Raw genomic sequence first — 12,094 nt, forward strand, 5'->3', positions numbered from 1 at the left:
CGATTGGCTCTTTTGAAAGTAATCGAGCTGCCCGATTGCTTGGATTTGAAAGGCAGCGGCGCGGCTAGTTTGAAAGCCCAAAGCTGCTGTTTTCCCCCGGACTGCTGAGTCCAGTGAGAGCGGCGCAGGAGTTACAGCCTTGGGAGTGAGTGCGTTCTTTACCAACTTTTATTTGTTTTTCTCTTTATATAATCTTAATGCAGAAGTGTGTGAGGAAGGGGAATTTAAGAAATGGGTTAGCATTAAAAAATGACCCGATACGATTTCGGGTGATCCCGAAGTGTGAACAATTTAAAATAGTGTGAAACAGTTTTTATATATGCATGCATCTTTGGAGAGCATGGAAGGGCACCGGATTATATTTCTTGAGAGGAGCTGTTCTGTAACTGACTAGCCGAAGCGCCGATGGTAGGACTAGGCCCAGGCTGTATTTGGTAATAATGTACAGTACACGGGTAACCGGCTCGTTAAAAATGTCATGAGCAGGTTCTGGGTCTGCTTTTTACAGGCCATAATCGATACGTGACAAAGGCAAACTAGACAGAATTGAGAATCATTTGCTATTAATTCTGTCTAGATAAAAACAAAGATGCAGGACCGTGCTAACAGGCGTTGCACACGGTAATTATTAACGGTAATTATTTTTTGTATATAAGATAACGAGCTGTCACCTAGTGTTCGACAAAGTTTCGCATCGTAGGTTTGGGTTGTTGAAAAGTCTTATTAAAGGAATTATTATCGCCTCTTATCGGCAGCGAAAAGGCAGGAACGTGGTTCGTCTCGTTGTGGAAGGGAACATGGTCATGCACACGGACAGGCTAGGTCTGCATGACGCTTCAAGACACGTTTAAATTTAAAAATAGTACTTTTGCTCTTGTCATGCTATTATTTGTTTGAAATACAGACGTTTCCAACTTCCAATCTCAAAAATGACATTTAGCCAAGTAGTGTAAGTTGTCAGGGCACGACCGGTTAGCCCTTTTTCTTATAATCACTGCTGGAGAGCGCCACCTACACAAGCAAACACTTCGGTTTAGCGGCTGTGAAATAGTTTCCAGTGTGACGAATCACAGACGTCAGAGTCTTTGTATTTACAGTCTGGCGTTTTTGTCATCAAAATCCTTTGTATAAGAGGTTTTCAACGCCATTGTTTTGAGATAATACGGTTACCAAAATCGCCTAGTGTTATTTTCGGTAACAGTAGCAGCTGGTGAAACCAGTTTCGGTAAAATGTCCTATGTTTTGGAAAGTACAATGAAACTGCGTTTGTCAAACGATAGAAAGCGACACTTCTTCACACAGCATAGCAATGTTATAGAACAGACAAACCGGTGAGCGACTTATGTCCAGTGTAAAACGGTGTTCTGTGTATATTTTCTTTCAGGCAAAACAGGCAAAATGGATGATTATGTGAAGATTGAGAAAATTGGAGAGGGTAAGTGTATGCAGACATTCTGTCCTTGGAAAAACAGGTGCAAGCTCAACCAAAACTATGCTTTTGGTTTGCAAACTGTAGGAGAAACAGTTTTGATTTGTATAATGCTATGGTTTTAATGGTCTTGTTCACCCTGCTTCTTTCTTCAAGAGGGATGTTTGGGCCTGAAGGCTCACTGGCAGTTCCCAAGACACTGAAGTTGTGTGCTCTGTTCCTTTGTGCAGGTACCTATGGGGTGGTTTACAAGGGTCGGCACAAGACCACTGGGCAGGTGGTGGCCATGAAAAAGATCAGACTGGAGAGTGAGGAAGAGGGAGTTCCAAGCACAGCTGTCAGGGAGATATCCCTGCTCAAAGAGCTCCAGCATCCCAACGTGGTTTGGTAAGTTAACGCATGCAGTTGTAAAACAGCTATAAGTTCAAACCAGGTGGTATGGTTCTCTGTACTCTGTACAAAGTACTCTGCTCAGATTACTGTGGTAAAACATCCAATATTCCAAATCTTAGGCTTCCTGGATAAAAGCTTTAGCTAAACTATAATCTGGCTGAGACTTCAGTTTGCATTTGGACCCGTGGCATTTTACTGAAGCAATTGGGTGAAATAATTTGCTTAAGTCTCCAACCACAGCGTCTCATTTTGGATTTGACTCCAAAGCCTACCAGTTAAGACTCCAGTACCCTGAGCAACTGCTGCACACTGTTTAATTAACATTAACACAAGCCATTAGAATAGAACACCCTTATTGTACGCATGTACTGTAAGTGGAGTTTTTCAAATTGATTGTGCCCCACATACACACCCTCCTGCTTTGTTTTTTCAGTTGTTACTTAATCAGACCCTTAAGTGTCAGTAATATGAAGTATCGGAATGTGTACAACCAGGATTCTTGTTTTTCTAATCCTTTCTGTCCATCCTGTATAGTGTTATGCAATATGTTATTAAATCGGTAGTAATGAAATATTGAGAGCTTTTCTGTCCTGCTCCGAGAGGCTTCACTAGATTTTCGTTTCCCCAGCCTTCTGGATGTCCTCATGCAAGAGTCAAGGCTTTACCTCATCTTTGAGTTTCTTTCAATGGACTTAAAGAAATACCTGGACTCTATACCTTCTGGTCAGTACATGGACGCGATGCTGGTTAAGGTATGGCACAATTCATGGCAGCTTGGAAGGGTAGTCTTAATTAAAAAAAAAACTAGGCAGTAATAGTGTAATCGCAGCTATTTGTGATTTCCTGTGCTTGATTTCAATGTTAGAGGAAGGCACTACTTTGTATGGATCCTTGTTTTTCTAATTGTATGCAGTATTTTTTCGTTTGTTCTTTAAAGTTTACATTTTCCAATGTTTTTATAAGTTATTGTTCTTTTTGTTTCCACCAGAGCTACCTGTATCAGATTTTGCAAGGAATACTCTTTTGCCACTGTAGAAGAGTTCTTCACAGAGACCTGAAACCTCAGAACTTGTTAATAGACAATAAAGGAGTAATAAAGCTGGCTGATTTTGGGCTTGCCAGAGCCTTTGGGATTCCGGTGCGAGTTTACACTCATGAGGTAAGGGAGAGTGAAGGTTTAACCTTCCTTTCTCTCTGTACCAAAGTCTTATTGCAGTAAGTCATGTACGTAATGGAGGTGCTTGCATGACTGCATTTATTTGATTTGATTCATGGAAACCAGCCTTATCACAGGGAAATTCTCTTAAACTGAACAGTCAATGGTTATGTAAGGGCAGTGTGAGATAAAATTTAAAAAAAGACTTTTAAGGTCAGAATATATTCCCTTGCAACTTTTTATAGCCTACAAACATGAAATGGGTACACATCTTGAAGACTGGTGGCAAGATGTTTCCAGATTTATTCTAACTGGAAATTGCTTTTCCTTGTCAGGTCGTGACACTGTGGTACAGAGCACCTGAAGTGTTGCTTGGAGCTTCCCGGTACTCTACCCCAGTAGATATGTGGAGTATTGGGACGATATTTGCTGAGCTGGCCACAAAAAAACCTCTGTTCCATGGAGACTCTGAAATTGATCAACTCTTCAGAATCTTCAGGTATTGTTAACTAATAACACCATCTGCTAAGTAAGGGTAGAAGCTCAAGAAAAGTGGCATGAATGCATTTTGCAAGTAATAATGAGTAGTTTACCTGGATATTTTGTAGGACTCTTGGGACTCCAAATAACGATGTGTGGCCAGATGTGGAGTCATTGCCAGATTACAAGAACACATTCCCAAAGTGGAAAGCGGGCAGTCTTTCTGCAATGGTGAAAAATCTAGACGAAAATGGCCTTAATTTGTTATCGGTAAGGTTTTTACTTGACTTTTGTAACTTTTTTTTTTAATTTAAGATAAGCCATGTGCTGGTTGCTTATGCGATAGGCAATATTATTTCATTTTTAGTTTTTATTGAATACTAGTTTAAATCTAAAATGCCATATCACCCTGCTCAGATGATGCTTAATCCTTTTCTTCTTTTCCCAAAAGAAAATGCTGATTTACGATCCCCCAAAGAGGATTTCGGCAAGGCAGGCACTTGCCCATCCTTACTTTGATGACCTTGACAAATCCAGCCTTCCAGCCAACACCATCAAGTACTGAGAGACCCCCCCTTACAAAGACTGTCCTCAATGTTATCGTTAACAAATTATTGTGGATTTCTGTCATTGTCTATATAAGTGTTTTGTTTGCGCCAATTTTCCACTAATTTGTGTTGTGGAGTTTTCTTTTGTCTTGAATTTTATAACTTTTTTTTTTTCTGTAAATGTTTTGTATAGATCAAATTTAATCTCTATACATGTCCATATACTGCTTTTTCAGCAGTGATTATATATAGTTTCAATAATAAAGTGCACTTTTGCAAATCTGGTTGTTCTTGTTAGCTAGGGTTTCTATGTTTTTTTAAAACGCACCTGAACCAAAAAGTGTTAATGATCTCTGCTTCTGCTGCATTAGGTTTAAAATGGTATCTGAAGCTGTTAGCTTCCTTCCTTTATCAAACGGAAGTCACTACAGTTGCATAGCAGGTGACACTGCTACTTCTAAGCTGTTTTAGGTTTGATTCCAGATGGGGCTGCCTTCAATGTGGAGTTTGGATGCTCTCTCTATTTGTTTGAGTTTTGGTGAGGTGCTCCAGGTATCTTCCAGGTTTCTAAAGGTGTGAGGGTTAGGATATTTTGTGTCTGTATTCCTGAAATGGAGATGCAGCCCTTCTAGGTTGTAAAATTGCCTTTTGCCCTGCAGTTCTGGAATGCACTTTGTTTCTGTGTCACTTATCAGGTAGTAGGTAGTCTGTTTGAGACTGTATTGTCTCTAGATGAACTAGCTCAATGTCACCATCAGATTAAAACAGACATTTAGTTCACAAGTGGAAACATTAACAAGTGCTAAGGCCTCAAATTTAGTAAGTCTGGGAAATGCTCAATAATGTGAGTTAAGTGGAGTATGGTTGAGGTGATGTATGCTTGTTGTGCTGTCTAGAGGACTTAATGATAATAATTAATTAATAATAATAATTGCTTACACTTATATAGTGCTTTTCTGGACACTGCACTCAAAGCGCTTTACAGGTAATGGGGACTCCTCCACCACCAATGTGCAGCATCCACCTGGATGATGCGACGGCAGCCATAGTGCGCCAGAATGCTCACCACACACCAGCTATTAGTGGAGAGGAGAGCAGAGTAATGAAGCAAATTCATAGATGGGGATTATTAGGAGGCCATGATTGGTAAGGGCAATTGGGAAATTTGGCCAAGACGCCAGGGTTACACCCCTACTCTTCGAGAAATGCCCTGGGATTTTTAATGACCACAGAGAGTCAGGACCTCGGTTTTACATCTCATCTGAAGGACGACCCCTGTTGACGGTATAGTGTCCCTGTCACTATACTGGGGCATTAGGACCCCCACAGACCATAGGGTGAGTGCCCCCTGCTGGCCCCACTAACACCTCTTCCAGCAGCAACCTTGGTTTTTCCCAGGAGGTCTCCCATCCAGCTACTGACCAGGCTTACACCTGCTTAGCTTCAGTGGGCTGCCAGTTGTGAGTTGCAGGGTGATATGGCTACTTAATGAAGCTGCTGAGGTGTCGCTGGTCCAGCAGAAGTACACATTTGCTAAATCATATTTACTTCATACCAAGAGGATCAGTACTATGACCCAAACAAACTGAAGTGACTTAATTTTATTTGTTTATATGCACTTTTGATATTTAGGAGGTGTTGTGCCAAACAAAATGACAGCAATTTGTGTGTGTGTAGCAGAAGTCTTTATTGCATATGCATCTAGGAGCCAAGCTTTTGTAAGCCAGACTCAGAGAAAAGTACCAAAAGATGTTTTTTATACTGTGAAACAAACAAGCTATAGTGACACTCCCCCTAACAGTAATACAGTAATGTCTACGTATGGATATACATTACATAAAGTTTATGCAGTGAAGCAAGCTGTTTAGTGCACCTCCTATATACAGTAGCTGTCTCAATGAACTTGCCTGGTGATGTGCGACAAACTGTACACATGTACAGATAAAAGCAGAACCTCCCTGTACAAGTTTCTGAGTGAAAGGTGGTATACATGCAGAATAAGCATCTTATAACTTAAATCATATCTCTTGGCTTATTGACAAAGACAGGTTCTACTTTTATGTTCTGGGTGCAAAGCCAACAATGTAAAAGTTAGATGCAGTGGTACTAAGCTATAGCAAAAATGTTAGTTTAAATAAAAGATCAACCTTTTATTTCTTCAGTGCTCAACCAACTCTTTGAGAATGCCGGTGACCTGTGAGTTTACTAGTCTTGTCCTTTCCTGCAGAAGAAGCTGTACACAATAAAATCAATTGCAGATGTACAGCTTAAATGAGGTTGATGGTTCTTGTGCATGTTCAGCTTCTCATTGCAGTGGAAGTGCCACATGTGCCACCTCTGCATTTGAAGATTAAAGTAAAGAAGTTTCCTGAAAAAATTAGAAGGACCTCATACATGTATGCCTATCGCTTGTGCACTCTGCATCTTTTTTAAAAAATGTGGAAAAATCTGTCGTCTAACACTGGATGCCCTTTGATTTCTGATTCTTCTTAAGCCCTTTAAATGAATGCCTTTAAACATATTTCCATGATTCCATGATTTCCATGATTGCATTCTTACCTCTGAGTGCTGGTGATTCCATTAGAGCCCAGACGGAGATTCTTAGATTCTATTTTAATGGCTCTACATACTATTTTGGTCTCCAATCTTCTTTGTGCATTTACCAGTTGGAGGATTGTGTTTGTTTAGTTGTTTATATTGGTAAGATGTGAATAAATAATTCGATTTAAACTCTAATATAGCCGTCTCCTGCCTTAACCTTTGCAGTAGGAAATTGAAATGGGCATCTTCAGAATTGCCTCTTAAGAGGTTGAAGGTTGGGTCTGGGATATCTGGGTCCTGATCCATTAACTTCTTTTCCATTAAAGTCTGTAAGTATGTAGGTAAGCAAAAGGATCTTATTTTATAACCCTTTTATCTGCGCTTTGAGTGTGTAATTTGGCCTGAATTGGGGTAGTTTCTGGACCGTTCACGTCTTGCAGCAGCTGAAGGACGTGATCCTGTTGCTTTTCCATTCCTGGGAGTTTTGTTTTTATCCACCTGTCTGTTAAGTCCATGCAGTTCGATCTTCCTCGGTAATGCCATCATTTAAATTTTGTACAACCTCTGACCACCATTTTATTTGCACAGTTTGCCATCTGCTAGAGTCTAGTACAAGTTTTTAAGGGTAGGTAATTTAGGATTCTTGCAAAGATTTTTTTCTGCGTAATCTATACCCTCTTGAGGTACGTTAATGCATTGTATAATATATCTGTTTAGTGCCTTGGGGCCAAGGGCCATATTAATGTGTATTTTAGAAAATACATACTCTACAATAAATATGGTGATTTGACATTGAATGACGTGGGTTATCTGAATTACGTTCCATAATTAAGATTGTACACGATTCGGAGCAGCTTTGAATTAGCTGCGTGCAATCGAGCTCCCCACTAGATGGCAGTGTAATATCGCATTTCAGCCCATTTCCTCTTCACATTTAACTGCTTGAGAAGTATTCAGGTGCATCTGTTAACTTGGAAAATCAAGCACGTAGTACATTTGATTTGTTGTATTTATTAATGTGACAAATGGAGCAGAGGAGAAGATTCTTTCAGATGAGACATTAATCCGAGGTCTTTACTGCTTGGCACTGTGTGTAAGAACAGGGGAGTGGATATATTCCTCTAAGGGTTAGCAGATTCTGGTATTCCCCTTAATTCAACTGCTGTGGTAACTTCTCATTTTTTTCAAACTTCTGTTTGGCAACTGCTTGTTGCCATGTGTCACCCAAATGAGTAGTGCACTTCAGTAGGTCTCATACATGTAATTCTCTTCAAGCTTTCTTATCCCCTAGGGGAAGTTGGTTTTATGGCAGAATTCAACTCAAAAATACAAACAAAATTGACATCACCAACAAATAATTTAGTACAAAGTTTGTCAGGAGATAGGAGAGTTATTTTGCATTTTTGGGGAATGAGGCTGCTTAAAGGATGAAAGATTTCCAGAGTCCATTACACTTAAGGACATCTCAATGATGTTGCTGCTTAACTTCCGTATTTTCCCTACGTACTGTATTACCAATTACAATTTGCAGTATTGATGTTGGCAAACCAACACATAAACAACCCTTTTACTTAATGATCCGTGGAAAAGTGTTAACATACTTCTGTCTACCATAAAGAAGCTGAGATTCCTATGAAAAAAGGTCTGTTAACCTTTTTTATAAATGGTATTGCAACCTAAGTACTTGCAGTCACTGATCATCTCTGCACTCTGCTTTTTAATTTAAGTTGGTGGGGTGTTGCAGTTTTTCCTAAAACCGATATGTTTCTATGTTAAGGAATTCTTAGCATTATTTGCTCAATTCATTTAGAAAGGGCCTATGATGTGTTTTGGATCTTTAACAAGCTAACCAGAGCTGCGTCATCAGCAAATGGAATGAAATGTCTGTGCTTGCTTGGTTTGTTTTGAGATCAAAGGCACTGCTCATATATAAGAAATTATTCTGTAAAGTTTATTATTTATTATCTATTTAAAGTTTGTAATCCATGCTGGAAATAGAAAAAAACAAATTTCTGCTTTCGAGCTTGTTGTAACAATATTTAATGTTGAAATAGTAGTGTGGGAGTGCTTCTACGTGAGAGCAGTAGGCATATTTCCAGTACGCGTGATCTGATCATTCAGAGTGGAGAAATTATATGGGCATGTCTTCATCGCAGAAGTTATGCTCTTGGCCCAAGTTACTAAATGGGTGAATTCTGAAACATGTCATTTTACTCTTCAGACCTGTTGAAATATTTCAATTTTCAATTCAATTCAAATTTATTAGTCATTATACTTACACAGGTGCAAAGTATAGTGAAAAGTGTTTCTCATTAGTCAATCAGGTGCAGTATATAAATAGAACAGAAGATAAGACAGTAGACAGTAACACAATAACAATAACAGTGTAATAACATAACAACGAACAATGTAACGAACAAGCATACTTGTGTCCTGTATTGGGACACAAATGACATTTTATTCTGCAAGTGCACTCCACAGACATGTTGTATATTTCATCCTTCTAGTGGGGGTTAACCTGAACACTACTGTTAATGATTTGACCTTCTTGCAATAGACTGTTGGCCACTGCAGAAAGATGCAAGTGAAGCCCACGTTGCTTATCAGGTGTGCTGGTTGGCCAGCACCTGTCCTTGTCAAACCCACTGACAAGTGCTTGTTTCAGTTCTAATTAGCGGCCATGAGCACAGCCTGACAGGACGACGACTGGAATACAAACAGATGTCCGGGTGAATAATTGCAGCTGACCTCAGCGCTTACGAGATGTATCTGCTGGTGAGCTGGTGATAAGTTCCTGGACACTGATCCCCTGTCACTCTGGCCATCAGTCTTCCCATAGCAGGTTAAGAGAACAGTAATGAAAGGGGACTGACAGGCCCCAGGAATATGCTTATTAAACTCTTATAATTATACCAGGCTGAGCCACTTGCTGGCATCTCGTCCAAGGTGTAGTCCTGCCTTGTCTCTCTCGTTCTTTCCAGACTGCCGAGAAACGGGGAGAGAACAGTGCTTCTGATAGATCTGGCTTATTCTTTCCTTGTCCAGGGGGCTCAAGGGTTCCCTGTGCCATTTCTTCTGTGAGGAATCCGCATGTGCTCGCAGTGTCCACGTGGTTCTTTTTTTTGGTTACTTCTGGTTTCCTCCCACAGTCTTAAGACATGCTTTTTAGGTGCTTTAGCATCTCTATGTGACCTGTGACGGAGTGGTGTCACTTCTAGGGTGTAGTCCTACCTTGCACCCTGCCTGTGAGGTTAGGCTTTAGTTTACCTTGACCGTCTGTAGACAAAGTGGTGAAAATGGATGGATGAAGCTGTATTCCATTTTTTGTCAGAGATGTGACATTCCTTACACATGCACATACAGTTGTATGCAAACGTTTGGGCACCCCTGGCCAAATTACATGTTTTGTTGATTTTCTAAGTGAAAAGAAGTTAACAAAACCTCTCCAGCCAACAAACTTAAACATATTTCTGCAAATCTTAAATGCACAGTTACTATTTATTTGCTGAATTTAACAAATTGAAAAAAATAAAACAGTTAATGTTTTTTAGTACTTAATCCACTGATATACTAAAGGTTTCTACAAGCAGAAGATTTCAGATCGAAGATTTCTCACCTTTCTTTAATTTGACTGAAGTAAGAAACAGTTGAATAAAATAGTGCCAGTTAAAACCGTATGTTTAGCTTTGACAGTCAGTTAATGACACCTATACCTGGAACAGCTAAGTGGATTCCCCTAATGTCTTTCATGATGTGCAAATTCAGGGAAGGAGTTTAAGTGTAGATCCTGACAGTATATAGTCACAGGTGCTAAGCCCTATTCAACAATCAAGCACACACAAGTTCTGAGTGACCGGCATTAAATTCACCACAGTGTTTACATTGCAATTGATGTTCATTGCTCAAGACTTCAACTCAAATGTTATTGGACACTTGTATGAGATCATGGGTCATTCAGTCATATGAGTCTTTCATACTCTCAAAGTGCAGTTGAATCCATTCGTACCAAAAGGCGAGTAATATTACACTGCAAGAGCATGGATTTCAAAGCACTTACTACCCACATGGCAGCATTCCCCTTCGAGTCAGGTGTGTCAGCTGTGAAGGCTGCGTTACCAGATGGGGTTTCTCTTTCATGTTTACCTTGTCTGCTTTGCCACTGTCTTCAAGATGTCGGCAGTAACCGAGTTTGATTTAGAGCAGGGGTGTCAGACGTATGGCCTATGATCTAGCCTACTTGTTTGGCCGGTACAGCAGTTGCATTTAGAGCCACAAGCCATGATTCAGTTAGCACCTTGTCTGAGCCTGAATAGCCCACATACAAAGCTGACCCCATTCAAATGGATGCTCTGTGATTCTCTCCCCCTTTCCAGTCGCAATGCTGGTCTTTGATGTTGTATCTGATCTAGCGTGACAGGGGCATGTGTTTGCACGAAAAACAGTGCAGACAAAGATTGGCACTGTGAGACCTACAGTACAGTGTATGCATTTTCTCCTCATTGTGGACCAACCTCAACAACTCAACCATCACTGGTGTCACTTAACCTGTTCCAATTTTTATTATCTGAAAAGACTGGTGAACATTGTAAGAGGGACTGTTCTCTTCTTTAACGAGTTTGCAAACAATATTGTGTAGCTCAAGAGAAGTTGAGAAATGTATATCTCCCTGTAGAATCTAATGGAAAGCTGGCTTGATTTGCACAAGAGGTAGCCATTGCCAAAGAAGTTTAAAGTTAATTTTTGCTGTTTTTACATTGCCGATACCTTAGCAAATGGCATTCTGCATTTTCAGTGTTTATTTCTTGTCACACAAGGTCCCTTTACCCTCACATTTTTCTGAAGAGAGTACGTTCAGGAAATGCTGGACTGGCACATTGATATTTTACTGCCACAGGTGGGAGTGTCAGGTTTTATGAGCATGCCGAACAGTTGCTTCTACATGTGGTCTTTCTCTTTAGGTAATTACTGTTACATAGTCTGAAATGCAATGTGCATCAGTGATAAATGACAAAGGTTGTACTACAGTGCTTGAGGCTACATCAGTGTGGTGTGTGTACAACAGGAGAGAAAAAAGAGCAAAGCACATTTTGTTTATTGGATCCATTTTTTAAACCAAGCTTAATTTTCCCTACTAGCTCTCTTACAATAATACTGTATTTAAATGAGCACCAATTTAAAAGACCCGTGTGGTGGCTGAAAATAATTACACATCTGTCATTTCTTCTGCAAGCTACGTCCAGAGATAATATAATCCACCATCCCTGGAGCCAGATTTCAGAAGAGTTTCTTTCAGAAAATGACCAAAAGCAGCTTTTGCTCAGCTCATCTGATAATTCACTGCTGTGCTTTAGCCCTTCAACAAAGCCTATGTGCTTTTGATGAACACCAGTTTAACATGCTTTAATCTCTCATGCAAGGCTATTACTGGACGCCCAGACATACACACAAACTTATAAACAAAACCTGAGAAAGTGACATCCTGGTTTTATTTTTCTGAGGCAGGTTATGCAGTTAAGTTAGGATAAGACAGAAGAACTGGAGAGAAGA

The 12,094-nt window shown here is 40.0% G+C and overlaps 1 protein-coding gene across 3 annotated transcripts; it reads left to right on the top strand.

Annotated features, from left to right (window-relative positions):
• The first annotated feature begins 24 nt into the window (after positions 1-24).
• Positions 25-4,286, top strand: cdk1 (cyclin dependent kinase 1). 3 transcript variants are annotated; one of them, XM_088634916.1, is made up of 8 exons: positions 25-145; positions 1,394-1,435; positions 1,660-1,816; positions 2,451-2,574; positions 2,811-2,981; positions 3,314-3,477; positions 3,587-3,728; positions 3,910-4,286. In XM_088634916.1, exons 2-8 carry the CDS (start codon positions 1,399-1,401, stop codon positions 4,021-4,023), a joined length of 909 nt encoding a protein of 302 aa, XP_088491042.1. In that variant the 5' UTR covers positions 25-145; positions 1,394-1,398; the 3' UTR covers positions 4,024-4,286. The 3 variants fall into 3 exon arrangements, with proteins under 3 accessions (XP_088491042.1, XP_088491044.1, XP_088491045.1); XM_088634918.1 differs by having other exon boundaries at positions 56-145; positions 1,385-1,435; XM_088634919.1 differs by having other exon boundaries at positions 69-149.
• Positions 4,287-12,094: the final 7,808 nt, after the last annotated feature.

This window comes from Lepisosteus platostomus, chromosome 6 (genome assembly GCF_059453375.1).
Source record: "Lepisosteus platostomus isolate fLepPlt1 chromosome 6, fLepPlt1.hap1, whole genome shotgun sequence".
Lineage (NCBI taxonomy): Eukaryota > Metazoa > Chordata > Actinopteri > Semionotiformes > Lepisosteidae > Lepisosteus > Lepisosteus platostomus.